This window comes from Camelina sativa, chromosome 16 (genome assembly GCF_030686135.1).
Source record: "Camelina sativa cultivar CO46 ecotype springtype chromosome 16, ASM3068613v1".
NCBI lineage: Eukaryota > Viridiplantae > Streptophyta > Magnoliopsida > Brassicales > Brassicaceae > Camelina > Camelina sativa.
This window is the reverse complement of record NC_141895.1, coordinates 23,182,129-23,203,700: the sequence shown is the minus strand read 5'-3', so window position 1 is coordinate 23,203,700 and position 21,572 is coordinate 23,182,129. Positions and strand designations below refer to the sequence as shown.

Here is a 21,572-nt window from a genome sequence, read left to right as displayed (position 1 = left end):
TTTAATATATAATTCCAAATCATCTTAAATAAAATTAATTATATATTGGTATGATGTAGTATTATTCATTTTCCTTTCAAAGAATTTTCAATATCAAGGTTTTTATCTTTTTTTTTTTTTTTTGAATAAACGATATTTGGTATATAAATAAAATATTAGGTTGCAGTCAAAAAAAAACAGAGAATAAAGAAACAGGGGAAGAAGAAGAAACGGTTATAGCTGGCAAGATCCATCTTCTTCCCCCACTCTGTCAACTTTGTCACTCTCCCGCTTCTCTCTCTCTCGCCTTCTTATTCTCTTCCTCTTCTCTCGTCTCAGATCTCAAATCTTTATCGATCATCATGAGGGAGATCCTTCACGTTCAAGGTGGCCAATGCGGTAACCAAATCGGTTCCAAATTCTGGGAAGTAATCTGCGACGAACATGGTGTTGATCCCACGGGACGTTACAACGGTGACTCCGCTGATCTCCAGCTCGAACGTATCAACGTTTATTACAATGAAGCATCTGGTGGTAGATATGTTCCTCGTGCTGTTCTCATGGATCTTGAGCCTGGTACTATGGATAGTATCAGATCCGGCGCCTATGGTCAGATATTTCGTCCTGATAACTTCGTTTTTGGTCAGTCTGGTGCTGGTAACAACTGGGCGAAAGGTCAATATACCGAAGGTGCTGAGCTCATTGATGCTGTTCTTGATGTTGTTCGTAAGGAGGCTGAGAACTGTGATTGCCTTCAAGGTATTAATCTCTCTCAATCATTGATTTAGTTTCCATTGTTTATATCTCGTGACTCTTGAGTGTTGCATGTTTCGTAACCGATGATCTCCATTTCACTTGTTTTTTCTATGTTCATGAATCTTGATCATCCTCGCATTACACTTGATGATCTCTTTGAAATCTTGTTTTTGATATGTTTCTCTTCATTGATCTCATCAAGAACATGATCCTTCGATGTTGTTTTGCTCGTGGAGTGAGTCGGTGCTTATGTTTCAATAATTCATATTGTATTCAAGAATCAGATTGTTAATTACTGTTGAGACTGAGCTGTTACCACTTAATGATTGACCAGCAATTAGATTTTGTCTACTTTCTTTTAACAACATTGAATCTAAAAGACAATATCCTAATTTGGCGGTAGTGTTATTGTGGCCCCTAATGTTTTGTGACAGTGGATCAAAAGTTATAATATCACGTGAGCCTTAACCATATCAAATTTTTTAATCAGTACTTTAGAGAATACTATTGTGTTGACTCTATCGAGGTGAAACAGATCATATTTGAGAGATGATTGAATAGGAAAATGGGTCATGATTGGCTTCATATAGAATAACATCTCAATACTTTTTTGGATTTGGTCTGGACATAAAAGACAAGTCCTTTATCAAACCTACCATTTGGACTATGTTTAGTTTCAAATAAGTGACATTACGGATACATTGTTACAGGGTTTCAAGTATGCCACTCTCTCGGAGGAGGCACAGGTTCAGGAATGGGAACTCTGTTGATATCAAAGATCCGTGAGGAGTACCCGGACAGGATGATGCTCACATTCTCTGTTTTCCCATCTCCAAAGGTCTCAGATACAGTCGTTGAGCCTTACAATGCTACTCTCTCAGTGCACCAGCTTGTAGAGAACGCTGATGAATGTATGGTCCTCGACAACGAAGCTCTCTACGACATCTGTTTCCGCACTCTCAAACTCAGTACTCCTAGCTGTAAGTACCAAGTTTTGTGTCGAATAAAGCTAAATTAATGTTCTCTTGGTTCTTAAATTCTGAGACGATCATATATGTATGTACATTTGCAGTTGGAGACTTGAACCACTTGATCTCCGCAACAATGAGTGGAGTGACTTGCTCTCTACGGTTCCCTGGACAACTCAACTCTGACCTAAGGAAACTCGCCGTGAACCTAATCCCATTCCCACGTCTCCATTTCTTCATGGTTGGTTTCGCGCCTCTGACTTCCCGTGGCTCTCAACAGTACATCTCTCTCACAGTCCCCGAGCTGACGCAGCAAATGTGGGACGCCAAGAACATGATGTGCGCAGCTGATCCACGCCACGGACGTTACCTCACAGCCTCGGCCATGTTCAGAGGAAAGATGAGCACAAAAGAAGTTGACGAACAGATCTTGAACGTCCAGAACAAGAACTCATCTTACTTTGTTGAATGGATCCCAAACAACGTAAAGTCCAGCGTCTGCGACATCCCACCAACAGGAATCAAAATGGCTTCAACGTTTGTGGGAAACTCGACTTCGATCCAGGAAATGTTCAGGAGAGTGAGCGAGCAGTTCACAGCCATGTTCAGGAGAAAAGCTTTCCTTCATTGGTATACAGGAGAAGGAATGGACGAGATGGAGTTCACTGAAGCTGAAAGCAACATGAATGATCTCGTCGCTGAATACCAGCAATACCAAGATGCTACTGCTGATGAAGAAGGTGAGTACGAGGATGAAGAGGAAGAAGAAGTTTACGAATCTTGATTTCAAATTGAGAAAACAAACAAGCCCAATCTTGAAAGCTCTCTTTCTCTCTATGCCTACTACTACTACTACTACTTTGTGGTTCTCTTATTGTATTTGCCATTTGCATTGTTTGTAATAATAATTTGTCAATGTATCTCTCTTTTAAGCTCTCATAAATAAATAAAAAAGTATTCTTAGAATCCTTTAAAAACTGCATTTATAAAAATTATACACAACCAATACTTTTGCCTTTTTCCCAATGGAAACTTGCAATTTTGGTTGAGAATATTCGTATCAAAATCCTAGTACATTTTTCTGCTATATATCTAGGCACTAGGTAGGTAGAAAAAGCTCCCATAAAGAAAAGACAAAAAAGGTTACAATTTAGAAAATTACCCATCCCTACTTGAGTTGGTATGAGGAGATGAATCTAGTGTAAAGCTTCTTGGATCGAATCAAACCTAATCTTCTTTGTCTTGCTTGAGCAGCTGCTTGGATTTTACTTGCTGATGATGATGCCACTCTCTCAAAACCAACCAATGGGAAGATTCCGTTACCAGCTTCCTCTGCAGCTGGAAGAAGGTTCAGATCAATCCCGCTACGTCGTTCGATATCACTCACGTTAACCGTACGATGAACAGATATCAACGGTCGCAGATTTCGATCAACTCTAATGGGCTGGGCAATAAACCCAACTTGCGCCCTAAGTAAACCCATCTCCGCCTGTAATATTCATTCACAACATATTTTATCAAATATGGAAACAAATATTAATAAACCTTTACATTTCCCAAAAAAAAAAAAAAGGAAAAAAAAAAAGAAAACACCTCGAGAACAGAACAGGATGTGTTAAACTGTGAAGAAGATGTCTGGTTTTTCGTACAAAATTCTTCTTCTTTTAAACCTTTTTTAATCTGTCGACACTCAGATTGATTTATGCGAATTACATAATAATTTTATCAAACGATTTAAACCAGAAATAATAATAAGAACTTACGGTTTGAGAATTGATTTTCTTGGCCTCACCGGTTAAGCACGAAGAACTCGAATTACTTCCGAAATCGCCGACCGATTTAATCAGCGGAGAAGGAGAAGAAGAAGAAGAAGAAGAAGAAGAAGAAGAAGACCTCTTTTTAGTGCGACCCCATTTATGGAACAAAGGAGGAGAAGAATCAGAAGAGGAGGAGGAGGAGAATACAACAGGGTGCGAAAGTTGCAATAAGACTGAAGAAACTTCGTAGTCAATTCTATCGAAATAGGAATCTTCGTTCTTGCCTTTGCCTTTACCATAGTTATCTTCTTCCATTGATAGACTCTGTTTCTTCTTCTTCGACATTGTTGTGGTTTTTTTTTAGTAGTGAATGAGGGAAGAGACACGAGTGATTTTGTTTTCTGATAGACTCTGTCTCTTCTCTTCTCTTCGGCTGCTTGAAACGATTGGGTTAATAATATGAGAGAGATAAATCTTTTTCTGAAGATTTGGTTTCGTTTTATTTGTTTTTTTTTTCACATATCTCGTAGTGTTGATGGTCTAGCTTTATGACACGTGTCAGTACATTTTTTTTGTTTCTTATTTTTGATTTTTGGGTTTCTAGTTTTCGTTGTAATTAACTTTTTAGCCATTTAACATTTTTTTTTTGTCAATTTTGGAATTAAAAAAAATCGAATTAATCCCCAAAAATGCTAAGTTTGCTTTTATTTTCTAAACACAATATTATTTCTGATAATTTTCACAAACCTCACTAGATTTTGTTCTGATTAAAATAATGTTTGAAGTGATGCGTTTAACAAGTTAGTAATTTTTTTGTATAGTTTTTTTCTGTTTATAGAGAGAGTTTAGGTCACCAAGTTTCATTTGCTTGCTCAAAGAAATTTTGCTTCTATAAAAGAACCAAAATTCAAATATCTAATTATTCTATGTGTCCATTTATTTACCTAGGACATGTCAACGAACTGTGGTTACTAAGACCTGCAACTACTGCATAAAAAATGGGATATTTCGTCAAGTTTAAGACCTGATCCGAGTCTTGTACTAAAACAATCTGGTTTTGACTTGAGATTTTGGTTCAAGTGTTTTCCTATAAACAATGGATGACTATAGAGATAACATTCAACATTACCAGCCAATAACCAAATGATTTCTTTTTTTTTTTTTTTTTTTTTTTGCAAGAACTAAATGTTAACCATACAATATTTGTTAACATATATGCATTCAATTAGTAAGCAAACCATGTCCACTTAACTGCACTATTACTACATTCTACAACAGAACACAGCTCTTTCTTTTTATTTTTTCCTTTCTTTTTTTGAATAAAATGTAAAATTTATTCGAAAAAGGTTTTTACATCAAGTGCTTCTTTAGCTTTAAAACCTTGTTAAAACATTTGATAAAAAAAATCAAAGAGAGTACTTCCTTAGTGTGTGGCAAACCAGACCTCCAAACCTTGTTTCCCCATAGTTGCAACTGCAACCCACCCGATCTTAACTTGTAAACAATAGCAACTATGTAGAGGGCTCTTTCTTAGTCTCTACATAGTTGCTATTGTTTACGAGGGCTGTTGAGCCTAGGAGACCTCCTTAATGGCGTCTTTACTACAGGCCTTTCCTCCTTCTTACTAACCTTGTCTTCCAATTCAGCTACTTTAGCCATCAATCCTGAAATGATCCTATCTTTCTCATGATTAGATGATTGAAGCTGCTCCTGCATAGTTACAAGACTTAATATGTTCTTAGTAGCTTGTTTGATCTCCTCGTCTCTCCTCATTAACTTATCAGTGAATCCGCTTTCGATGCACTTGAATTGACTCCAAGCAAACCCGGATTATTGTACTAGTGTAGGTACCTCACATCCCCCTTCAAATTCAAGCTTCAGTTTCTTGAGTTTGTCTTCCAATAATTTACAATCCGCATCTCCACCAGAATCACTAGTTTCCTTCTGCCACAATACAAAAAAAAAAAAAAAAAGAAACATATTTTCAATCTCCTACAAATCGATAAGCATATGACAGAACTTTTAAGAAAACAAAAGTTGAAAACTTTAACATACATGTGTACTCAGAATGAGGAAATCAAACCAAGCTCTCAAGTAATCCAACTCTTTCTGAGCATGTTCTGAAATTTACAATAATATACAAAACAGTAAAGGAGCAAACTTTCTAAAAACATCATAATCATGTGAAAATCCAAACAAATTGCTCTCACCTAATTGCGATTCGCAAGACAAACGATCTCTTTCCTTGAATATATCGTAATTAGCGATCTCAACCCGCCGCATCATGTTCATGTCTTCAATTTCCTTTTTCATCTGAATAATCAAAGAGAAAATTACAAAAAATTCCTTATAAAAGTTTCTGAGTGTTTTTACTAAAATAACCCATAAATTTCTGGGAGACCTGATGCTTTTTTTTTTGGTTACCACTTACCAGAGAGAGTTTATCATTATAACTCTGAGCATCAGAGACCTGACGCTTAACCTGAGCTCGAAGCTTTTCTTCGTTTTTCCGAAGGATCTCGACCAAACTGTTGAAGATTATATTCCATTTCATCTCCTTATCTGAAGAATCTTTGGAACCCATTTAGAAGAAAGAAAAAAAAAACACTTTCCCGATGTTGAGGTTAGAGAGAGCCTGTGTTTCTAATCTAAACTAGTAAACTCGATCTACTCGTAACTGTTTTAATTCCCCTCCAATTAATGCACTATAATTAGGGAACGTGTTATGTTCAAATCATATGATTAGTAGTAGTGTAAGCCTAAATGCAATTTTTTTTTTTTTAATATTTTGATTTAGAGTTTAAAAAATATATGGGGAAGTGTAGTGTGGAAAAGAATCTAGAGGAAATTGTAAAAATAATCGATAGAAGTAGACTATTTTAAATAGTATTAATTCGCTTTCTGAAGATGATGAAGTGGTAACATTTATAGCATGAGTTTGAATTTTCAAAACATTCACACATTAGGATTAACAGTTTTTTTTCTTTTACCTTTTCTGAAAAATGGTTTCACAATACGAGAGGTGCTCATATGTGTCACAAACTCTTTTGTAACTTTGTAAACTCTTTTGTAAATTTGATACAATTTGATGATGATAAATAAACGTTAAAAAATGAGAAAAAAATAAAATAAAATAAACGTTAAAAAAAAAAAAATAATTAGGTTACTATTTTTTTTTAATCTCCCTATTTAAAAAGATTCTATCAAATCTAAAATTTATAAAAAAAATAAAAGTAAATTGGAATTACTTGATTTTCTCATTCTTAACTTCCTAACATGATCAATCCTTGGCGAACAAGCATATACAAATCATTAATAAACACACATTTCTCCATTTTACCTTGTAAAGATGTTTTCTTCCTTTCTGCCTCCTGAAGTAATTCTCAAAATCTTGTCTTTTCTTCCGGGCAAAACATTACAAACCCTCCGATTAGTTTCAAAGCAGTTTAACTCCTTAATCTCCGAACCCTACCTCCTCCGTCTCCACCACCGCCATGCCCTAAACTCCTTCTCTATCCTAACCGCCTTCACCGCCGGTTCCCACGGATCCCAAACCGTATATCTCAAACTCTTCCTCTTCACTAAACCCAACGACATTTCTCTCGCCGTTCTCACTGCTTTCAAAGCTTTTTACACAGACCGTCTCCCGGAAGCTTATCGTGAAAATGAGCAAACACTAAAACCCATCACAAAACGCTTCCTTGGAGAAAGAATCAGAGTCTTCTCTTCTAACCATCAGTTTATCTGTATCTTGATCGACAAGGAACATTTTCTATTCGACCCTATTAACCAAAAACTCCTAAAAATACCACAATCCTCCACATCTTCTTCTTCTTCCTCTTCTGTTGTCTCCTTCGGCTTCGTTTCCTCAACGTTACAATACAAAATCATCAGATTTTTCCTTCCTTATCACCCAATCTGCAAATTCGAGATACTCACTCTCACAATCACAGGAAGAAACTGCAATCATCATCTCGAGATCTCACCATGGAAATCACAAGAACAAGAGTGTCCTTACCTTCTAGAACCATACCCTCCAGCTCAAGCCGATGGGTTCCTTTATTGGATAACAAAAAATGTTCCACAGATCGTGTCTTTCTCTTTAGAACAAGAGAAGTTCTATGTTCTGCCTCCACCGCCATGTTTTGAAGACAACCGTAAGCACCGTTTTAGCTTATGTGGAATCAGAGGGAATCTCTGGGTAGTAGACTACAATTCTTTTGCACCAAAAATGGAGCTTTGGATGATGAAGAGTGGCTCAAATGGATATGCTTGGATCAAAATGCACAGTATCGAGCTCAAGAAAACATTCACCCTTTACTATCCAACGTTTCCGATCATGATTCATGATATACAATCTGATTGTGTGATCTTCCAGGTTCTGTTTCCGAGTAAGATACATATTTATTACACGAGCAAGAATGAAGTGGAGGACGTTGGGGGTATATCATGCGGAGAGTTACAGCTTTGTCATTATACTGATGGCCTTTTGTCTCTCTAATTTGTACTTGTGTTGTGAGATTAAAATCAAAGCTGTAATTTATCTTTTAAAAATATATTACAAAATCATTCATGTTTCCTTATGCTTTTGACTTTTTCTCTTTATTTTTTTTTAATATATAACAAAAGGTATAATAATTTTAGTGATTCATGAAACAGCCTAAAAACATAAAACAAGATATTCATACATTATTGTAAAACTGTCATTTGTACGCAACACACCAGTTACATCATGTAACACATATTGTAAAATAAAAATATAGTACATTATTTATAGTATTAAAGAAAAAACGATTCAATTACTAACTTTAGTTTTCCAATGGGATAGACGAGGCAGAGTCGTTGGCTTACCACGAATCTAATTTTCACCTAAAACAAACTTAACCCTCCACGTGTCACCGTCTTAAAGTGTTAGACTTCTCGACTTTTTGTGTTGTATGAAGAAAAGAAAAAGAGAGTAACTTTTAGCTGGGGTGGCTAGGTGGGGGTGGGTGCGTGCGTGCGTTACCAATTTTTCCAGTTTCCCCACTCCACATCCAAAAAAGAAAAGAAAAATACAGTCACCTGATCGTGCAACATAATCAACCCCGGTCCGAAAAAGAGAGATCTGGTCCTAAAAGGTTTCGACTTTACTGGTTCTATTTTTGGTAAGAAAGTGAAAAAAGAAACGAATCCACGACAAAAGATGAAGGCGGCGCAGAGGCCGATCCACGCCGTGACGACATGGGTTCGCCGGCAACCACCAAAGGTTAAAGCTTTTCTCGGTGTTGTATCAGCCATGACTGCTCTGGTTTTGCTGAGAATGATCGTTCATGACCACGACAATCTCTTTGTCGCTGCTGAGGCTGTTCATGCCCTTGGTATCTCCGTCCTTATCTACAAACTCACCAAGGAGAAGACTTGTGCTGGTACTCATCGATTTCTTCCCAAAGTTTCGATATTTCTTGATTTTGAAAGTTCAGGGTTTCTTGGTTTAGGCTTTGATTAGGGGATGAGTGATTCTGAATTTGATTTTTGTCCCGATCCGATCCGTTCCAATATCAGATTAGGGTTTGAATGAGAGATTGCGTGTATATGAGATTTCAATTGTTTGATGAACACTTGATTAGGATAAATTTACAATCTTTTTTTAATGGTGTATTTTGACAGGATTATCTTTGAAGTCACAAGAGCTAACTGCTCTGTTTCTGGCGGTGAGACTGTATTGTAGTTTTGTGATGGAATTTGATATTCACACGTTGCTTGATTCGGCTACGCTGGTGACTACACTTTGGGTTATCTATATGATCCGTTTTAAGCTCAAAGCTAGTTACATGGAAGACAAAGACAATTTTGCTATCTACTACGTCGTAAGTTGTTGTTCTTTTCGATTTGAGTTACATTGTTGTGACTTGCTGTCTAGTTGTGAAGATTGTCTTTGTCCATTGAGCTTTTTTCATATATGGTTTCAGGTAATTCCATGTGTTGTTTTGTCTGTTCTTATTCACCCATCAACACATCACCATATAGTCAACAAGATTTCTTGGGCCTTCTGCGTTTATCTTGAAGCTGTTTCAGTCCTTCCTCAACTTAGAGTCATGCAAAACACTAAGGTACATTGAAAAGCCTTGGAAACCAGTTTTTATCCTTTGATCGGTTTAAACTAGTAACACATGTCTTGTCTCAGATCGTGGAGCCATTCACAGCACATTACGTATTTGCTTTGGGGATAGCCAGGTTCTTGAGTTGTGCACACTGGGTCCTTCAGGTATTTTCTTTGTTTTTTTTTTTTTTTTTTCGCATCCTAATTAGAAAAGCTCCATACATAAAATATAGCTTTGCAGACTTGATTGTATTATTATGGTGTAGGTTTTGGACACTCGAGGGAGGTTATTGACAGCTTTAGGATATGGTTTCTGGCCTATAATGGTCCTCCTCTCTGAAATCGTCCAAACCTTCATTCTCGCAGACTTCTGCTACTACTATGTCAAGAGGTAAATCATAAATGTTTATGATTGTTATCGCGTATATGATGGATGATCTAATAATGTCACTGATGAGTGTTCTGAGATTTGATGTTTTTGCTGTTATGGCAGTTTAATGGGTGGTCAGCTCGTTCTTCGTCTACCATCTGGTGTTGTGTGAAATATTGGTGAAATAGAGAGAAGAAGAAGAATAAGATACGGTGTTGTTTTAAGGTTATGGTACTGTGGAGTAATGCTCCATGTCTTGCAGGCTAATCGTTTTTGAGTCTTCTTCTTTAATCTCTTTTTTTTTTCTTTCTCCTTTATGTTTTTTTTTTGTTCTTTCTTAGAGGACTTGTAAAGAAAAAAAGATAATTGATTAGAGATTTTGACATATTAGTTAGCCTCTCAGCTTTTTTAATCTATTACATAAATAGTCTTAAGGTGTTGGCAAAAGTAACTGTTTTTGACTCATAATTCACCAAAGGAGATCCGATCCTAAAGTTGTCAACTTCAAAATAACTTGTAAGAAAAGCAAAAACAACAAGAAGGAAGAAGAAGGTTTCTTGAAGTTAATTTGTCATCCTGGTCTTGTGAGCAAATCCACAAGAAGGTTTCTCAAACTCCATTACATTCCACAACAGCTTCAGCAGCTCGTTTCGGTTTGCTTTTTCTCCGGCTTCCATTTTGTCTAAAGCCAATAGACGTAGTAGATTTCATGGAATCATCAGTGCTTCACTTTGATCCTAACCCATTCTCTTCTTCAGTTACATCTGTATTTTTTTTTTTTTTTGAAAATTTGGCAAAAGTAACTGTACATGTTATTTATTCAAAAACTTGAAGAAAAAAGGATAAGTAATAATGTAATATACTTATCTATATTAACTTAAGAGATTTTTTACTAAGGTTAACACAAAACTTAAAACCAAAAGAAAAAGTTAATTTGGGGGGAAAAATATATACTATTAGGATTATGATATATACATGTACATTTGGTTTTCTCAAGTCTGACATAGCCACACAGCGAGTAGAAGTGTGTATAAATGTTAGGAAAGAAGAACAAAATTGTGTCATTTTTTTGAAATTTTTTTTTCTTCGTTTTTAACATTAAAAAAAAGTTGTCTTATATATGTCCATTAATCATAATTTGCTTATTTGGTAAAATATGGTTTTTAAAAAAAAATGAAAGAAAAAGGATAAAGCTTAGTGTTTGTATTTACGTCTGACTTTAAAAAAAAACACAAAAAAGAAGAAAAGGAAAAAATCGACGTTGGTTGTTGGCTATAGATTTCCAAATTTCTCATTTATTTTCCTTTTTAATTATTATTAACGGCTAAATAATTTGCATTCAAGGATCCAACCGTTACAATTTCCTCTCTTTTTTTTCATTTTTTTTCACAACAAATCCTAATTTACTTTTTTGTTTTTAACAACAAATCCCAATTTATTTTTCTTTTTATTTGCGTTTATTTAATTGTCATTAACGGCTAAACAATTTAATTGCTTCCAAATCCAACCAACCGTTTATATACAAAAATTACTAATTCCCTTTTTTTTAATACAAAAATTACTAATTTCCTTTTCTTTTACAACAGATCCTAATTCCCTTTATAATCTTTTTACAAGAGTCTATAAATAACTCACTATACATCTCTCAATCTCTCGTCATCATCACTCTTCATCGTCGTCGTCTTCTTCTTCTTCAAGCCCTATGAGAAACAGAGGAGGAGTGAGAGGCGTTTGATAGTTGTTTCTAAAAATTCAATCTTTCTAATCCATTTAGGGTTTTTTTTTTGTTTTTTTCTTCGAAATTCTTGGAGATCCCCTCTTTCTATTGATCTAGGGTTTAGTCGTTTCATTGCTGACTGATTCTTTCTATTTCATATGTTAGATTGAATGGGTTAGCTTAGAACCGTCCAAGAAGAAGAGAAGACCAACTCCTCCAGAGTCCAGCCTCAAGGTTTATCTATGGCATCAGTCTTATGTTTAAGGTCCACAACGTTTTTATTGATACCCCATTCTTAATATTTTTTTGCAGGTTAAAGAAGACCCGTGTTAGAACCAGTAGCTGCTACTACGCAAGTCAAGCCTCCGAAAATATATAACCAGTAGCTACTGTGTCTTTATTGTGTCTTTTTAGTTCAGCTCTTTACTGTTTTTTTTTTTTTTTTTTTTTTTTAATGATTGATTGATACCCCCATTGATGGTTTTGATTGCAGATTTTCACACTTTCGGACTGATCTGAGATTCGGTGTTTGATAAGAGGTACATCCTTCTTCTAATTCTATGTATATTTTTGCTACTGAGTTGTGGTGTGTGATTTGAATTACAGGATTGAACATTCGACTGATTCGACTGTTGAAGCTATATGATGCTTGACTCTCGAGCTTCTGATCTCAGACAAGGAAGAACATCCTGAGGTATCCCATACTCTCGAGCTTCTGATCTTAGACAAGGAAGAACGTCCTTAGGTATCCCATACTCGTTGTCTCCTTCAAGGACATTTGAATCTTTACTCTCGTTCTCTCTGACGTTTCTTCCTCTATTTCTTATTGTATTGTGCAGCAACAGCAGCAGTAGATCCGAGAGATGGTTTGAAGACTGGTGGAGTCAGAGAGGTACCTCAACAAGTTCGCTTTCTTCTAAATCCTCTGCTTCACCATCTGTGTAAGTGAAACTCCACCACATATGTTTGGCTATTTCATTATAAATTACAGGTTTCTCTTGTCTTCTGACTCTCTCATAATCTCTGATGACTTAAAGATAGCATGCTCAACAAGCTCGTTCAAGATGAAGACGAACTCCTCCAGGTTTTGTTTCAGTAATGCATCACTTATGTTTATGGTCAACTACTTTGTTTTAACCATTCTTATTTTTGCAGGATAAAGAGCCGTTAGAACCAGTAGCTACAACACAAAGCAAGCCTCAGGAAATAACCAGTAACCCGTAGCTACGTTTCTATTTTATGTCATTTAGTTCAACTCTTTACTAATTTTTTATTTACTGATGATACCATTGATGGTTTTTGGTTGCAAGTTTTCACACTTCCAGAGGACGGAGGACTGATCTGAGCTTTGGTATTGATAACAGGTACCTCCCTCCCTCCTTGTTCCTTTTATGTTTTTGTTCTGAGTTGTGGTGTGTGATCAGAAATTCATGTCATCTAATTTTAAAAATCCTTGAGGCAGTAAAATGGCGACAGGAGAGTAAACAAGTCAGAGAGGTATGCATCTTTTTAGTATGTGAATATAGTTCCATGTTCTTTTTACGTTTTTTTAACCATTCTTATTTCTGCAGGATAAAGAGCCGTGTCAGAACCAGTAGCTACACAGGCAATCCTCATGAAATAACCAGTAACTACTTGCTATGATTCTTTATTGTGTCGTTTTGTTCATCTCTTTTCTGTTTTTTTGTTTATTGATACCATTGATGGTTTTTGGTTGCAGGTTTTCACACTTTCAGAGGAGTGAGGACTGGTCTGAGCTTTGCTACTGAGCTGTGGAGTGTAATTTGTATTTTCTTGTCTTATAATTCGGATAAAGACCCGTTAGAACCAGTAGCTAGAACACAAGGCAAGCCTCAGGAAATAATCAGTAACCTGTAGCTACGTTTCTATATTGTGTCATTTAGTTCAACTCTTAACTAATTTTTTATTTACTGATACCATTGATGGTTTTTGGTTGCAGGTTTTCACACTTCCAGAGGACTAAGGAATGATTTGAGCCTTGGTATTGATAACAGGTACCTCCCTCCCTCCTTGTACCTAATTCTATGATTCATTGATTAGTTCTAATATATATGTTTTTGTTCTGAGTTGTGGTGTGTGATCCGAAATTCTTGTCATCTAATTCTCAGAATCTTTGAAGCAGTATAATAGCGACAAGAGAACAAACAAGTCAGAGAGGTATGTATCTTTTTAGCGTATGAATATAGTTCCATATTCGTTTTAGCGTGTGAATATAGAACCATGTTCTTTTTAACCATCATTATTTTTGCAGGATAAAGACCCGTTAGAACCAGTAGCTACAACACAAGGCAAGCTTCATGACATAACCAGTAACCAGTAGCTATGTTTCTTTATTGTGTGCCTTTTAGTTCGACTCTTTACTTATTTTTTATATTGATACCATTGATGGTTTTGGTTGCAGGTTTTCACACTTCCATAGGACTGAGGACTGATCTGACCTTTGGTATTGATAAGAGGTACCTCCCTCCTTGTTCTCTTTTAATTCTATGATTTGTTCTAATATATATGTTTTTGTTACTGAGTTGTGGTTTGTGATCAGAAATCCATATCATCTAATTCAGGAGAGCAAATAAGTTAGAGAGGTACCTCCCTCCTTGTCCTCTTATTTTTTATTTGCAGGATTAAGACCCGTGTTCGAACCAGTAGCTGCTACAACACAAGACAAGCCTCCGAAAATATATAACCATTAGCTACTGTGTCTTTATTGTGTCTTTTTGTTCAACTCTTTGCTGATTTGTTTGGTTTATTGATACCCCATTGATGGTTTTTGGTTGCAGGTTTTCACACTTTCAGAGGAGTGAGGACTAATCTGAGCTTTGCTACTGAGCTGTGGAGTGTAATTTGAATTTTCTTGTCTTATAATTCGGTTAAGACCCGTTAGAACCAGCAGCTAGAACACAAGGCAAGCCTCAAGAAATAACCAGTAACCAGGTTTATGTTTCTATAATGGATTACTCGTCTGTTTACGGTCTACAACGTTTTTACTGATACCATTCTTATTTTTTGCAGGATAATGACCGTGTTAGAACCAGTAGCAGATACAACACAAGGCAAGCCTCGGAAAATAACCAGTAGCTACTGTGTCTTTATTGTGTCTTCTTGTTCAAGTCTTTACTGATTTTTTTTTTTTTGTTTATTGATTGATACCCATTGATGGTTTGTCTATTTTTGCTACTGAGTTTTGGTGTTTGATTTGAATTACAGGATTGAGCATTCAGCTGATTTGACAGTTGAAGCTATGATGCTTGACTCTCGAGAACGTCCTGAGGTATCCCATACTCTTTGTCTCCTTCAAGGACATTTGAATCTTTACTCTCTTTCTATCTGACGTTTCAGCAGCAGCAGTAGATCGGAGAGATGGTTTGAAGACTGGTGGAGTCAGAGAGGTACCTCAACTAGTCCGTCTTCTTCTAAATCCTCTGCTTCTACTACACAAGGCAAGCCTCCGAAAATATATAACCAGTAGCTACTGTGTCTTTATTTTGTCTTTTAGTTCAAGTCTTCTACTGATTTGTTTGGTTTATTGAAGCACCATTGATGGTTTTCGGTTGCAGGTTTTCACACTTTTGGACTGATCTGTGCTTTGGTGTTGGACAAGAGGTACATCCTTCTTCTGATTCTATGATTCTCTTTAATATGTTTTTTTTTGCTACTGAGTTGTGGTGTGTGTTTTGAATTACAGGATTGAGCATTCGGCTTATTTGACTGTTGAAGCTAAATATGATGCTTGACTCTCTATCTTTTGATCTCAGACAAGGAAGAACGTCCTCAGGTATCCCATACGCTCGAGCTTCTAATCTTAGACAAGGAAGAACGTCCTGAGGTATCCCATACTCTTTGTCTCCTTCAATGCCATTTGAATCTTTACTCTCTTTCTCTCTGACGTTTCTTCCTCTATTTGTTATTGTATTGTGCAGCAGCAGCAGATGTAGGTCTGAGAGATGGTTTGAAGACTGGTGGAGTCGGAGAGGTACCTCAACAAGTTCGTCTTCTTCTAAATCCTCTGCTTTACCATCTGTGTAAGTAAAACTCCACCACAAATGTTTGACTATTTCATTATATATTAGAGATTTCTCTTGTCTTCTAACTCTCTCATAATCTCTCTGATGACTTAGAGATATCATGCTCAACAAGCTCGGTAGATTTACTGGTGAATTGGCTCAAAAGGTAAACTGATTGCTCTTGACTTCATTGATAGGTCATTAAGAAGGTTTCCTATTTTGATTCACCTTCTTAGTTTATGTTTCGTCCCTTCTTTGCTTCATGACGTGTAATCTTAAATGCTGCATTCATTCTTTCTTGTAGAATGAAACCGTCAATAGACATTACAAGAACGTCAAGTTTATGTGTGCGGATATTGCATCCCCTGAGCTCAGATTGCTTCTCATATATCTTTCTGACAAAGAGGTGTAAGATGATCTCTTTTATTATTAAAGACAAAAAATAGTGTTCTTTAATGGGGAACAAATAAAGTTTTAACTAACGGTTTGGTTTGGATGCAGGTGGAGCTTTTTGGCAAGCTAACCCTTGATATTTTTTACACTGATCGCAACTCGAAAAACCTAGGGCCTAGTGGCATTATCCTAACAGATCAAGGGCGGCGAATCTATTGGCCAGCTCCGTACTCTTCATCGCCACCTCTGCTCTGTTACCTTTTGCCGCTTTCTGGTAATGAAGAAGATGATCTGAGCTTTGTTATTAATAAGAAGAACACCTCCAGGTTTTGTTTCAATCATCCGTCACTTTTGTTTAAGGTCAACTACATTGTTTTAACCATTCTTACTATTTTCAGGATAAGGAGCAGTTAGAAACTAGTAGCTACAACACAAAGTAAGCCTCAGGAATTAACATCAAATGGGAAAAGGGAAGTTGAACAATATTTTAACCAAATCAAGAATGTCTATATAACTGCATCAATTCAATTTTATATAATTCTCCAACCGAAGCAAGCACATAGGTCAACAACAAGGCCGCTGATGCCTGGTTCTGTATATCCTTCTTTTTGAGATGGTATTGTATTTAAGTCTAATTCTTTTTTCTTTTCTTTTTGTGAGCAGATAGAAAACAAGGAGAACATCCCTTACCATACCACCACTGTGCGTGGACCTTAAGAAGCAGCAAACTGCTACAAAAATAGCTCAAGCCAAAGGCAGCCTTCAGAAAAATGTGAAAAAGGTAGCTTACGTTGATTCTTAATTACTATTCTGATACCCAAATCTTGTTTAACGTTTAACTTGTAATTAGTTTATCGTGTGTGTGTTGATTGCTTCATTGCAGGGAAACGAGTGTTATAGTCAAGCCATCTTAAAGCAAAGGCTAGATGGTGGAAAGTCAAGACTGGTAGGAGCCAAATTGTTACAAATTCGGACTCATCTAGTGTATCAAGACTAGATAACATACTCATAGCTTAATGAAACTGTTTGATTAATCTGCAAGGATATCATTTCTTATTGTTCCAGGATTTTAATCTTCAAACAATGGCAAGGGCTAACCCATCATGCATAAACGTCTTCAATAGCTTAAACGTCTTCACCTCTAGAAAAGTTGTTTGTATGCATAAAACACTTGATTTCATGCCATCTAATATGCCTCTGTTTTACTTGCTCGCAGAATAATAATTGGAGGCCTCACTTTACTGAACCAATGAGCCTTGTAGCCATGTGCTCCAAATAAACTACTGCAGAACTTAAGGCACCAAAATTCAAAGATAAACCGTTGAACAAAAAGGTACTACTGAAGTTATGTAGTTTAGTACTACTTACTTCATTTGTTTTCTCTCTATCTAACTTGGAATCACATCAAATCACCTAGATCCTTTGCAACACCAATTTTCTTTCTTTATGAATTACTAATATTTGTTGCCTCTTTCAGTTCAACTCTTCACTGATTTTTTCTTGATACAATTGATGGTTTTGATTGCAGGTCTGAGTGATGAGTTAAGATATGGGTACTAACGAATCATTTTATCTGTTGGAGTTTCTTCGATTTGAGATTGATTAAAAGTTGTCTGATGATGAATCAACGCACTTTGCCAGAAAACTTGTCACGGTTATCTCAAGCCAAAGGCAATCATGTGTTGAAGCAATCTATTAAAGCAAGGCCAAGACTTGACAAAAGCTAGATGATCCAATTATGACCCAACGATGGAAGAATCCACTTCTTGCTCTGTAAGTAACATCAAAATCTCTTTACTTTTACAAAATTAGTAATTGCGTTGACTCTAGTAATCTCTCAATTCAAGAAATTTCATATTTTTATTTATGCAGCAGCTTCGGTTCCTTGAATCAGATCAATGAGATCATCATTCAAGCCTAGAGACCATGTGAAACTTCCATGAATGATACTATGAGCAAACGTCCAAGAAGAAGAAGAAAAAACCCTCAAGGTTTTGTAACAGTCATCCCTCACTATTGTTTAACGTCAACTACTTTTAACCCTTCTTATTATTGCATGATAAAGAGTCGTGTTAGGACCAGTAGCTACAACACAAAGCAAGCTCAGGAAATATCAAGTTAACACCCAAGTTCCAAGAAGTACACCACATCTGCCAGAATTTTCAGGTAAATACCCTTCATCTGAGAGTATCATGGCTTTATAACAGACTCATAGTTTAATGAAATTGTTTAACTAATCTGCAAGGATATTTCGTTACTTACTGTTGCAGGAATTTCATCTTCAAACAATGGCAAGGGCTAACCAGCATGCAAAGACATCTCCAGTAGCTTCAAATGAAGTGTGTAAGCAGGTTTGAAGCTTCTATTCACCCCCTAGAAAATTTGTATCTATGCATGAAACACTTCATTATATTTCATCTAATCTGACTCTGTTTTCCTGCACGCGTCATTATGATTGGAGGCCTAGCCTTACTAAACCAACGAGCCATGTGGTCCAAACAATGCGAACTCGTCGTACTAAACAAACAACTTCTGCAAGAGGAACTCAAGAAGGCAACACATTCTAAAGCAAAACCTTTGAACAAAAAGGTACTACTGAAGTGGTGTATTTTAGTACTATTTACTTCATTTATCCCTCTCTCAATCTAACTTAGATTCACATCGAATCACCCAAAGATATTTGAAAGTAAAGGAGAGATGGGCATCTTTTGCAACACCAAAATGTTTATTTACTGAATTGATAATATTTTACTATTTCTTTTAGTTCGACGACTCTTGAATGATTTGTTCGTAATATACCATTGATGGTTTTATTGGAGCCTCGGAGGTGGATTTATCGGAGACTCGGAGTGATATGTTAAGAAATGGGGAAACTCAAGAAATTGATGTAGATGGAATAACAATGGATCAGAAGAGTGAAAGAAAGCCGTCAGAACCATGAGCTTCAACTCTATTTTCCCAATTACAGCCTTCAAAGACCAAGAAATAAGAAGTTCACAAGTAAGCCGTTTCCCAACAATTTCGAGTGCACAAAGCACAACAAAATCAAGACCGCATGTTCTAGGTTATGGTATTGCAGTTAAGTGAGATGAATGGCCGTTGGGATGCGACGTTCCTCGTGCTTGTACACCCAAACAACTACTGCTAGAAAGATTAGCTAGTCTGCTGAAGAATCCATCTGCACTTAGGCCAAAGAAAACAGTCACAGTTGTCTCAAGCCAAAGACAGCAGTCATCAGAAAAGTGTGAAAAGGTAGGTGACAGTCTTAACAAGTATACCCAAATATGGTATAACCAAGTTATATATAACATCACCTAAACAGCTAAACCCAGCAATTGCGAAGTCTAGACGGTCGTGTCAAATATCTCTTTGGTGTAACTATTCTCGACTTTTTCTTTTCCCTACAAACGAAATACATTAGTTACATACTTACAATTCAAGAGCGATGATGATTGATGCTATTGCTATTGTTTGTTCTTTCTAGCTATTTAAGCTTTTTCTTTGGTGAGTTGTTATAACTGAAAAAAAAAATCAAAAAATTCTCAAGTCTGAGCTTATCCAAACTTGTTTCTTTCTTTGTAGCGATTCGACTCTTTTGGCGGCGGCTACAGCTGGATTCTGTAATCATCTCACCTAATATTCCAACTTTTTTTTGTTTTGGGGTTTTCTAAGTATAATAACTTACTAGATATCAGAATTCGTATATATTAGTTCGAATGAATAATATTAATAGATATTGTTGGATGGTATAGATAGTTTGATCCAAACATAATACACATGTTGACATCGTTTTGTCAGAATGACCATCGAAAAGGTCACCGAAGGATCCAACTTTCTCAATAGACCTTTACGCATCATGTTCGTTGTAGCTAGTGTTTCGACAAACTTTCTCAATAGAACTCCACGCATCAAGTTCGTTGTAGCTTGTGTTTCGTCTGTCAAATAGTGATTAAGAGATAAAGATGCAACAAAACATAAAGACGTCAAATTCCTTTGACTAATAGATTATGCGTTTCTTTTCATTTCTTCCATTTGTTTATATATTACCATCCCGATCATATATGTTCTGACGATTTATTTTGAGAATCGCATTATTAATTTCGGTAAATACTGTATACTACTACGACAGGTGCTGCATATGATTAAAGTTGAATTCGGATTATGACATAGCAACAATATGATTTCAAAATCACATTATAAAACAAAAAAATTACATTAGCTTCGTACAATTTCAATCAAACAGTAGTAATTCGTACAATATCAATCAAACAGTATTATAAAATATCTCTATTGTATTAATGGATTCGGATGAAAACAAAATAAAGTAAAAAAGAGATCACATAAAAGTTGGCATTTAGCTATTTAACAGCTATGAATGTGAATAAACAACACTTCACAGCTGTCGTAAGAACTCACTTATCTATCACTTTTTCTTAAATTTTCTTTCCCTTTTTAATACATTAGCCATGTAAAAGGCTACTTCCATTTTCGTACTTAATAAATATAAAGTCTCATATTTTACGAGGAAGAAGAGCAATTTCTTATATTTTTATAAATGAATGGCGATCGTGATATCCAAACATTTAAGGAGATAAATGTTTGTAAAATATGTATTATTGCCAATTATCAGAATATATATATATATATATATATGAGGAATTTTTCAAAATACCACACTTAAGTTTTTTTTTCCAAAAATACCACAAGCACAAAAAAAAAATGATTTGTAAGAGTGTAGAATTTTTTTTGAGGTTTAGGTTGACAATTTTATATTTATGTTTAGTTTTTAGGTGGTATGATTTAGTGTTTAGAATTTAGGGATTAGTTTTTAATATTAAAAAAAATTGTTCAATTTTGTAATATTTTTGAAAAAAATATATTTTATTAGTATCTTTGAAAAAAAAAACTAAAAATAGTATTAAAAACCTCAATTTTGGTTTTTTTTTTTTTTGTAGATTTTAGTTTACTTCGATTGTGATTTAGTATATTGTTTTCTGTATGTCCCTAATTATGCCTTAGTATATCAAGTTGATCCCTTTCGGCTAATTAATGATATTATCAACAAGTACGATGAAGATCATTGCTGGCTAATTAATGATATTTTAATGAATTTTATGGAATCCTTTCGGGTTAATTTAATGACAGTTTAAGAAAACGAATGTGATAATTGTTCAATAATAGTAAAGTTATAAATCATCGTACACTTAAAACAGTGTAAGTTAGGTGTAAATATAGATTTGACATAACGTATACTTTCAATGGAACGACTACCATGTGTGGTATTATGTGTATAGTCATGATAACTGAAGTGACATTTTCATGCATAAGAAAATATGTTCGTCAACAAATTTTAAGATTATAATTTGTATAAAAGTGTGCTATGTGCGTGTGGATGGTATTAGAGTCCGACGATAAGGTTGGTGAAAAAGCCAAACACTAGACAGACGATCCATGACCTGACGACCTCTCTCTTTCTATACCTTTCCAGTTTCTCTATTATTTCGAAACTTCAATTTATAAATTATAAT

General features: G+C 35.6%; 6 protein-coding genes across 56 annotated transcripts; 4 read left to right on the top strand and 2 right to left on the bottom strand.

Moving 5' to 3' along the window:
* Window positions 1–55: 55 nt before the first annotated feature.
* LOC104751460 (tubulin beta-1 chain) lies at window positions 56–2,671 on the top strand. Its single transcript, XM_010473406.3, has 3 exons — window positions 56–738; window positions 1,446–1,715; window positions 1,808–2,671. The coding sequence occupies exons 1-3, from the start codon at window positions 342–344 to the stop codon at window positions 2,485–2,487; spliced, it is 1,347 nt and encodes a 448-aa protein (XP_010471708.2). The 5' UTR covers window positions 56–341; the 3' UTR covers window positions 2,488–2,671.
* LOC104751458 (uncharacterized) lies at window positions 2,661–3,950 on the bottom strand. 2 transcript variants are annotated; one of them, XM_010473403.3, is made up of 3 exons: window positions 3,467–3,928; window positions 3,297–3,383; window positions 2,661–3,192 (listed from the first exon to the last, which is right to left on the bottom strand). In XM_010473403.3, exons 1-3 carry the CDS (start codon window positions 3,803–3,805, stop codon window positions 2,872–2,874), a joined length of 747 nt encoding a protein of 248 aa, XP_010471705.2. In that variant the 5' UTR covers window positions 3,806–3,928; the 3' UTR covers window positions 2,661–2,871. The 2 variants fall into 2 exon arrangements, with proteins under 2 accessions (XP_010471705.2, XP_010471707.2); XM_010473405.3 differs by lacking the exon at window positions 3,297–3,383 and having other exon boundaries at window positions 3,467–3,950.
* Window positions 3,951–4,685: 735 nt separating this feature from the next.
* On the bottom strand, window positions 4,686–6,116 carry LOC104753864 (uncharacterized). The gene is made up of 4 exons (XM_019238002.2): window positions 5,892–6,116; window positions 5,671–5,773; window positions 5,516–5,580; window positions 4,686–5,404 (listed from the first exon to the last, which is right to left on the bottom strand). Exons 1-4 carry the CDS (start codon window positions 6,042–6,044, stop codon window positions 5,291–5,293), a joined length of 435 nt encoding a protein of 144 aa, XP_019093547.1. The 5' UTR covers window positions 6,045–6,116; the 3' UTR covers window positions 4,686–5,290.
* A 693-nt stretch (window positions 6,117–6,809) lies between these two features.
* On the top strand, window positions 6,810–7,961 carry LOC147925884 (F-box protein At3g07870-like). Its single transcript, XM_087492801.1, has one exon. It carries the CDS (start codon window positions 6,810–6,812, stop codon window positions 7,959–7,961), a length of 1,152 nt encoding a protein of 383 aa, XP_087348927.1.
* A 305-nt stretch (window positions 7,962–8,266) lies between these two features.
* On the top strand, window positions 8,267–10,359 carry LOC104751457 (uncharacterized). Its single transcript, XM_010473402.3, has 6 exons — window positions 8,267–8,868; window positions 9,110–9,309; window positions 9,412–9,552; window positions 9,627–9,707; window positions 9,809–9,933; window positions 10,036–10,359. The coding sequence occupies exons 1-6, from the start codon at window positions 8,646–8,648 to the stop codon at window positions 10,082–10,084; spliced, it is 819 nt and encodes a 272-aa protein (XP_010471704.1). The 5' UTR covers window positions 8,267–8,645; the 3' UTR covers window positions 10,085–10,359.
* Window positions 10,360–11,460: 1,101 nt separating this feature from the next.
* On the top strand, window positions 11,461–19,505 carry LOC104751454 (uncharacterized). Of its 50 annotated transcripts, none has more exons than XM_087491183.1 (38): window positions 11,461–11,632; window positions 11,795–11,863; window positions 11,942–12,011; window positions 12,123–12,168; window positions 12,236–12,374; window positions 12,469–12,570; window positions 12,671–12,713; window positions 12,785–12,993; window positions 13,092–13,126; window positions 13,201–13,256; window positions 13,350–13,475; window positions 13,590–13,644; window positions 13,759–13,807; window positions 13,902–13,938; window positions 14,052–14,106; window positions 14,190–14,232; window positions 14,428–14,581; window positions 14,660–14,700; window positions 14,855–14,918; window positions 14,996–15,087; window positions 15,205–15,250; window positions 15,333–15,473; window positions 15,568–15,669; window positions 15,766–15,817; window positions 15,956–16,057; window positions 16,153–16,370; window positions 16,443–16,480; window positions 16,708–16,825; window positions 16,928–16,990; window positions 17,110–17,175; window positions 17,261–17,377; window positions 17,573–17,597; window positions 17,686–17,817; window positions 17,917–18,035; window positions 18,110–18,210; window positions 18,315–18,395; window positions 18,506–18,633; window positions 18,809–19,505. In XM_087491183.1, the coding sequence occupies exons 24-27, from the start codon at window positions 15,773–15,775 to the stop codon at window positions 16,456–16,458; spliced, it is 381 nt and encodes a 126-aa protein (XP_087347309.1). In that variant the 5' UTR covers window positions 11,461–11,632; window positions 11,795–11,863; window positions 11,942–12,011; window positions 12,123–12,168; window positions 12,236–12,374; window positions 12,469–12,570; window positions 12,671–12,713; window positions 12,785–12,993; window positions 13,092–13,126; window positions 13,201–13,256; window positions 13,350–13,475; window positions 13,590–13,644; window positions 13,759–13,807; window positions 13,902–13,938; window positions 14,052–14,106; window positions 14,190–14,232; window positions 14,428–14,581; window positions 14,660–14,700; window positions 14,855–14,918; window positions 14,996–15,087; window positions 15,205–15,250; window positions 15,333–15,473; window positions 15,568–15,669; window positions 15,766–15,772; the 3' UTR covers window positions 16,459–16,480; window positions 16,708–16,825; window positions 16,928–16,990; window positions 17,110–17,175; window positions 17,261–17,377; window positions 17,573–17,597; window positions 17,686–17,817; window positions 17,917–18,035; window positions 18,110–18,210; window positions 18,315–18,395; window positions 18,506–18,633; window positions 18,809–19,505. The 50 variants fall into 50 exon arrangements, with proteins under 50 accessions (XP_087347309.1, XP_087347301.1, XP_087347300.1 ...); XM_087491175.1 differs by having other exon boundaries at window positions 12,667–12,713; window positions 14,990–15,087; window positions 17,920–18,035; XM_087491174.1 differs by having other exon boundaries at window positions 12,667–12,713; window positions 14,987–15,087; window positions 17,920–18,035.
* Window positions 19,506–21,572: the final 2,067 nt, after the last annotated feature.